Source organism: Drosophila teissieri, chromosome 3L, assembly GCF_016746235.2.
Source record: "Drosophila teissieri strain GT53w chromosome 3L, Prin_Dtei_1.1, whole genome shotgun sequence".
Classification (NCBI taxonomy): domain Eukaryota; kingdom Metazoa; phylum Arthropoda; class Insecta; order Diptera; family Drosophilidae; genus Drosophila; species Drosophila teissieri.
The window spans coordinates 9,751,484-9,759,245 of NC_053031.1; the positions used below are offsets into that span (position 1 = coordinate 9,751,484).

The 7,762-nt window shown below is 43.1% G+C and overlaps 1 protein-coding gene across 1 annotated transcript; it reads right to left on the reverse strand.

Moving 5' to 3' along the window:
• Positions 1 to 3,859: 3,859 nt before the first annotated feature.
• On the reverse strand, positions 3,860 to 7,060 carry LOC122617048 (transcription initiation factor TFIID subunit 5). The gene is made up of 5 exons (XM_043792707.1): positions 6,923 to 7,060; positions 6,583 to 6,865; positions 6,472 to 6,532; positions 6,254 to 6,406; positions 3,860 to 6,191 (listed from the first exon to the last, which is right to left on the reverse strand). Exons 1-5 carry the CDS (start codon positions 6,977 to 6,979, stop codon positions 3,860 to 3,862), a joined length of 2,886 nt encoding a protein of 961 aa, XP_043648642.1. The 5' UTR covers positions 6,980 to 7,060.
• Between the last annotated feature and the right edge of the window lie 702 nt (positions 7,061 to 7,762).

Genomic DNA, 7,762 nt, shown 5'->3' on the forward strand with positions numbered 1-7,762 from the left:
GCGATCGCGATCCTTTCAACGCGTTTTTGGAAAGGATCTCTTCGAGGGCTTCCTTTCAGCTTATCCGCGACGTCATTAAATTCATTAAAAGTGCATCAAAATGTATCGCAGAGGACGTGTAATTTTCATGTAATCCATCAGCGTGTAGCCATTGACACCCAGAGGGCCCTTCACTCGACAGGTAAATTTTAGGGATATTTTATATACAGCAAAATTATGAATTACAATGTGCGCCGCAACATGTTAATAAGATGAAGTACGTGAATATGCACTTTCGGGCTGGCAAATTCAATTAGGCGCAACGATCCAAGACACTCGTGTGCGATAAGTGGCCGCCACAAAAGCCGCAAAAAGGAAAAAAGCCAGCCGAGTGCTATGTCCTAGTATATAGCTTATCCTTTCCCGATCTGCGGTTGAATTCGCAGTTGCAGTCGCCGTTGCAGTTGCAGTTGCAGCTGCAGATTCATTGTGTGCGAAACGAGTGGAATGCGTAATTTAATAAAGTCACGAGGGCAACTAGGAGCAGGTTCAGGACATTTGCGACAACGCCTGCCAGCCATTCGGCGAAAAACTAGTTGGTGGAGCCACTTTAATCCCGCTTCGCATTTGCGTAATAAAAGTTTCAACTTTATTGTTAATTTAATGGCCAGGACATGTCGTGGTCGCAGTGGTCTTGGTCCTTTTCCATGTTCAGATCGTGTGGCCCAAAGGCCACTTGACAACGCAGCTGCCTCTTCTTGGGCCACGTCTATCAATGTAAACGTGATCTGGCCATAGCCCGAAAGTGTGGAAATTATAATAAATTTAGCCGCATTTGGCCCGCAGTTTCTGCGGCCTGCTGGCCGTAATTATGCAGACACCTTGCCAGCCTTTCGATCTCTCCAGTCAAGTCGGCCAAGTGAGCTGCAATTGCATATTGCCATATTGACAGCGTGATGGATGTTTGGATCCGAAGTAGTTTTACGCCGAATCGAAATCGATTGAGCTGCTCGTGCAGCAAAAGGAGCCTTTGCATATATGGAAAAACAGCACACTGCAGGAAAAATCAGTGATCTTTAAGATATGAACAACCTTGTGGGTAAAGCGTGTTCAGTATTAAAGCTATTTAAAGTCAGTTAAGCTTATCATAAGCATTTGCCTTTAAATGTATAAAGGTATAAATGTATAAAGGAGCCTTTCGCATCCTTTTTTGTTCGAGTGCAAATAATGCCACGGGTGGTCCGCCGTCAAGTGGCTGGACATTAAGATTCGACCGGCGACTACCGTTGGCCATTTAAGACAATAAATTTCATAAATAGCTTATGCATAAAATGCAGTCGGTGTCCCCCCCCATCCCAAGCACTACCAATCTCCTGGCCACTCGATTCGAACGTGGCTCTCAACTCCCGCTGCGTTGATATTAATTGGACGACATAATTGCGGGGCCACGTTGGCCATAATAATGCGGAGTGCGGTTCCGTGGGGTAATTGCTCTGGAAACACGTTCCACTGGCAGCACTCCCCAATCGATGCGATGCGATGCGATGCAATGCGAACTACCGGAGTTGGAATTTGTATAAATTTGGCTAACATCACATGGAGGGTCCTCTGCCCGAACTGCGTAATTATGGGTTTGTGGCACTTGCCTTTTGCATCGCTGCCTTTTTGGCGGCACACACTCGTTTTTGTTGTGTGTCCGCCATTTAATTTATTGTCTTTGGCGCTGCCCTAAATCCAATTGTAATACAATCCGCCGCATTTATCATATTTAACAACCGACTCCAAACCCGAAACGCACACACATCCTGCATTTACGGCCTGCTAATACGCGGTTTAAGTTTAATGAGTGCAAAGGGGTCGCTTATGGCCCATCATAAAATAGCAAGTAAAGGTATGTGGCAACCAAGAATTAGGCGTTTTTAAATTCGAAATTTTACGTATACTTATCAACGTTTTTACACTAGTTCTTCGTGACTGCCCTTCATTCACAGGTTATTTCAAGATTATCCAAGCAAATCGATGGCGAAAAATGTACTAAACGTACGTTTTATCAAAAAGATAAATATTTTTCATGGTCTAGTTACCTCAATTTAATATTTCATATTTTCGTTACCTTGCCGAGGATATTTTCAGCCCACAGTGCTTCACAGTTTGGGTTTGTTTGCTCATCATCAGGCTGAGATTGGTTCGAAACCAGCCAGGACATTGTTATGATTATAAATATTTATTTTATGCGCTGCTCTTCGCAGCTCCCGGGGATTTTGCTCTCCACTTCCCATCGTGCAAATCGGTTAAATGGACTGTGCTGTTTATTTTCTCATAGTCCCCTTAATAAGCCCCATGAAAAATGTGCAAATAAAAGAGGGCGGTGGGGTGGCTCTGATGCTTAAGGACATAAAACATGTGTGTAAATGTGGGTGTATTTTTTTTGCATGTGTGGAGGGCAGGGACGAGAAAAGAAAATGGCGCTGAGCCAAAGATATGGCTGAAGATAAGCACTGAGTCGAAGGAGCAGCGAACAGAAAACATGTCCAGGCGAAATTGCGCACAATTACGGGACTGAAACGGACTGTACCTCGCCGCCCACCGCCACGCCCCGCACCACAGCCGAGCGGAAAAGAATTATTACGTTGAATTTTCCCCCAAAAAAGCAAAAATGGAAAAGAAAACGAAGCGAAAGAATTCTCATTTTTTGATAGCCCACCAGAACGATGCCGCAAGGATACACGGCAAAAAATACTGCTGTTCTTCCGAATATTAAAATAAGCAATAATTTATAAACACATCAAATAAATTGTCTATGAAATGCAAATTAAATAGTAGATGTAATCCCTTCTTAAATGTTTTAATAATTCTTATAAATAATTTGAAAAGTATTACTTGTCTCACATTGAGGAAGGATGTATTCATTTAAATATATATATATTTTTTTATATTTTCAAATCATTTTTCTCTGTGCATTCCAGGATATGCCAGCCACACCGCTTGGCTCACGTGCATATGACAGTGGAGTAAACAATTTCATTTCGCGCAGCAGGACCCACAAGATAACTGCTACAAACGAGACGCAAGATGCTGCAGAGGCGTAGAGGGGGTGAGGATGAAGGATTTTCAACGTAAGGGGGGGCGGGCAGGAGCAGCAAGGACAACGGACAACGGACAACGACAGCACTTGAGTTCTGTTTTCGAAGCCGAGAGAGAAGGACAACAACCACCGGCAGAAGCGGCAGCATAAGAAGTTGCGTAAATATATTGTCCTGTCGCTTATTCTTAAGGGGGGTTTTTTCGTGGATCCGGCACAGTGGGAAGGACGAAGGATGCAGGTCGAAGGACGAGGGAGGAGGGACATCGGGCTGCGGTCGGCCGGGACCAATTCGAAACTCAACTGCCAGCCCCATGGGCGTTTGGACGCAGGTAGTCGAGCGTGCCTGGCGGATTTTTTAATGCGTGCCTCTATAAATTTTGCACGCCTTTTGTAAATGTGAGGACCACGAAGAAAACTCCTGCTGGAGGAGTGGATTTTTTTATTTCGCGGAGGAATGAGTCGTGGGCAGCTGTACACGTGGCCTGACCAGTTTTTTTTTTGTTCCCGAAACTGTCAAATTGTTGTTACTGTAGCGTTTTCCTTCGCTCTGGGGGTTTGTCGCTGCTTCAGAAAATCTTGTATATTTGTCATACGAAATGTTTATCTCCAATATTATTGCATAAATAACATGAAACAACCCTGCTTTAAAAACGATTTGGCGGGTAAGCGTTATTTTAGTGAATTACTGCACAGAAATGTTTTATTTGGAACTTCTTAAAACCTTAAACATATAGAAACAAACAGAAAATAAATACATATAAATTTATTTAAAATGAAAAGGAGAATTTTCTATGTTTAAGATTTGTTTTCCTTCTCCACCTGTGAAGTATCCAAATGAATTTCGTCCTTCAGATCGACACAAGCCTTCAATTTGATGAGGTCCAGAAAGTCCAGCCATTCGCCAAGTTCCTTGCGCTTCTCCACCTTGGGCTGATTGGGCTTCACGTCAAGGACATCATGTTCCGAGCCTCGAGGAGCCACACAGAAACCCAGTAAGAGATTGCGACGGGTAAAGCGAATCATATAAAATGGTGCTCCCTTGCTGCGAAACGAGCCAACAAGCAAGTGATTGACACTAGATTCTTGACTTTCCGCCTGGTTCTTCGTTCTTGATGCCTTTGCCCTGCTCAAGTAGTTCTTAATCACCTGCTCAAAGTCCCACACGGTCAGCTGGCAATCCTGGCCACCCACAACCAGTAAGTTATTATCCAATGCGATCTCCATGGTGTTAATGGCGGCCTTGTGATGGTCAAAGAACTGCATCAAAATCTCGTTGGCTGTGTCCCAAATCATGATTAGGTTGTCATCGCCACCAGAAACCAAGTAACGACCGCAAATGGAGTAGGTCAAGGCGGTTATCCTGTCCTTATGACCGCGAAAAAGACGCACTTGCACAGCCTTGACAATGTCCCAAATCCGAACAGTGCAATCAGCAGATCCAGTGGCCATATAGTGGCGATTCGGGTGGAATAGGCACACCGCGAGTTCGGCCAAATGTCCTTGTAGAACTCTTGCGGGTTTCCTATTATCCTGCATCCAAACTCTGGCCATACAATCATCCGATGCGGTGGCAAAGTAATACCCCCTTGGCGCATAAACCACAAAGCAAACCGGTGCCAAATGGCCGGGAAAAATAACCACACAACTCCAGGACAGCAGGCACCACAAGCGAACGCTGAAGTCCTCGGAACAAGTGAGCAGAAAGCGATCCTCCGGATTGAAGGAACAACCATAGACAGGTCCTTGATGTCCGCACAGAGTACGTCTGGTGTATTTCTTGGTGGGATCTAGCATACCCTTGTCAACGCCAGCCATTCCCGTGTCTAGAACTTTCAGCCATTGTGCCGCTTTCACTTGCACCAACTTCGAGGGTTTTAGGGAGAAAACATATACCTTAGAGGATACAGTTCCCAGAGCCAACATGCTAATGCCCTCCGAGAAGTTGGCACAGATCACGACCTCATCGGAAGGAGATGTTGTATACAAGTAGGTCGATGGCAGGTTGTCCCGATCGAGTTTCATTCGATGCTGTTCATCATTCTTCATGTGAAGCAAGTCCATTCTCTTGGGGTTCGGATTATACACCCTGTTTACCGGTGGCAAATGTAGATTCTTTAGTGCTTGCGGTTCGTTCCTCTTCTTGCGGCGTTTTTGAAAAAAAGGACGAGCGGCAAAGTCTTTCTTATTCATGGGCTCTGGAGCACCGTAACAAATCGGCTCCAAGTGAGGCTGTCCTGGAGCAAATCGTTGCTGGGGCTTGTCATCTTCACTATACGATTGTATTTGAAAATGGCTCAGCAACTTTTCCTGCTGACCTCTAGTCCAATCCTCCGAGCACAGAAGTAACTGGCGAAAAGCACCCTCCGACATTTCAATTTTCACTTTTTCATGGCCCGCCAATAATTTCCGCGCTTTATTTGGAACTTCCGCTGGCTTGCAAATATCCCTGAGCTTCATAATTCTCGGTATACACGAGTCATCGAGATGGTCTTGAAAGCGAATCAGAAACATCCTGGCTCTCTGTATCTTCTCACTGGCCATCATTTGCAGATAAGTTATGACCATCAATGGATACAATAGTATATATATCTCGTATTTGTAGTGACTCGGTGCCGATTGGATCAGCTTAATAAGTTTCTTCACGGCTAGTTCATAATCCGCAAACACCGAATCCTCTTTGATAACCAACAAGCTAACATTTTCCCTATTTTCGGGAAACTCAGAACGATCTTCGTAAAAATCCAAGCCATCACGGGACTTAATGGCCTCGTCGACATCACAATCACTTCGATGATCTGGAGAATTAGGGCCTTTCTTCGGATTTTCCAGACTCTCGTCTTCCTTCAAAATAGCCATTAGTTCTTCTTGAGAAATTTCGCCCCTGTCAATGGGGCGTAATGACATTTCCTCCCAGTAAGTTAGTTTTTTTTCGCTACCCTGTTCATCACAGTCTTTTTGAGCATCATCATCTTCATCATCATTACTATCAGTTAGGTTTAGTAAGCTGCTAAAACTAAAACTGGAACTAGAGTTACTGTCGAAAGGACCATCTTCCTCCTCGGGTTGCGATTTTTCTTTTTCCGACTCGGAATCGGAATTATCCAACTTATTTGGCATCATTACTTTACTGTGGTGCATTTGTCGAAATTAGTAAAAGTTACTACATATCACTTAGAACTTAGGACTTACATTTCATCCTTAATTACATCCGGTTCTTTGATGGGTGCCACCATTTCAAATTGACAGGTTTCTGCGTCATAAATCGGCATCGATGGCATTGGGCCACTAAAAACTGGCATCGAGGGCAGTTCTTCACAAGCTTTCGGTTGGCTATCTTCATTACTAAAAAAATGGAATAAATATTTTATAGATTCCATAATCGGGAGAGACTCTCAAATATCGCTAACCTTTTATTGAATGCAAATAGATTAACGTTCTTTACATTTTTAATCCATTCGGTGGGAGAGCCTGGAGATACTGTTCTTTATGTCCATTCTACATTTCTATTTAAAACTTACCATCTGAGTTGGAATCATCCGAATCACTTATTCTGTCGGATTCCGAGCTGCTCGACTTTTCGCTCTTACGATCTTCTATGTCCACTTCATCATCGGAGTCTGCAATTTCGAGACCCATGAGGTCTTCAAATTCTTTCAAATACCATTTGTTCATTTTGATCTGGCTGGATTCGTTCTTAGACTTTTCCTTGTTTTTAGTTTTCTCCCTGTTATCCTCCAATTTCATTAGCTCTTTTCTTATCTCATCTCGCGAATCATCGGAATCCGAAATGATGTACACTTCCTGATTGTTTGGATGCTTATTTAAGAAACTTATTAGAAAGTACATACTCCCACTCACATCACTTGATGGTATTATTATATCCATCTCTGCTATATCCATCTCTGCTATATCCATCTCTAAATATTCGAACAATCCAAATAGGTCTGATTGCAATTAGTGAATATTTTTCTTGCCTTGACAAGTTTTCGATTTGACAGCTTCGCATTGTGTGGCCGTATTTCGCCGTAAAACCAAATTCAGCACGTATAAAAAATGCTAAAACTGTTAACAATAATATGTATTTTGTATGCAACAAAAAATTAAATTTCCTAATAAACTTGTATACATATTTATTTCTTAACTGGGAATGCATATAACTACCGTTTGCCACTTTACAAATGGACTTTATGGCATTGCCAGCTCAACTTTTGCGGTTGATATTATGTTTTCGAATACATGTTCCCTTTTTCGATTTATACATTTTTTTCCACAACTTTTTCCCAACTGACGCGCCGACGACCGCTGATCTGAAACAAAATGCTGGCTCAGCAGAGCACATCACATGAGGGCGCTGGCATCCAGGGTGTCCTTAAAAAACCAAGGGGTGGTGGAGGGGCTGAAGGACTGGTCCATAGGTAGGAAAAAAATTAATTTGCATACCCAATACTCTACGGATTTGCCGCTGCGAAGAGGCTTCCCAAGCCGCTGTCCATTGAAGGGAACTCTTTTAATTTTCGGTGATACCCTATATCCAGTATCGGGATCTGCTCACAAAGGTGTAACTATGTTACCCAGAGTTACGGAGTTGTGAAATCTTATTATAGTTTCTTCAACACAATGTATATTCTTCATGCTCCACAGGTATACAAAACTATCTGCATAATTTGAATACCACTTAGTAGAGTATTTCTCATTCGG

Bases quoted from the DNA above. Each gene is read 5' to 3' on its own strand.
- LOC122617048 (XM_043792707.1), bottom strand. From the start codon at position 6,979: ATGGATATAGCAGAGATGGATATAGCAGAGATGGATATAATAATACCA. The intron at 6,866-6,922 runs GTGAGTGGGAGT...CCAAACAATCAG, and splicing joins TAATAATACCATCAAGTGAT to GAAGTGTACATCATTTCGGA. The intron at 6,192-6,253 runs GTAAGTCCTAAG...AATGCACCACAG, and splicing joins GATGTAATTAAGGATGAAAT to TAAAGTAATGATGCCAAATA.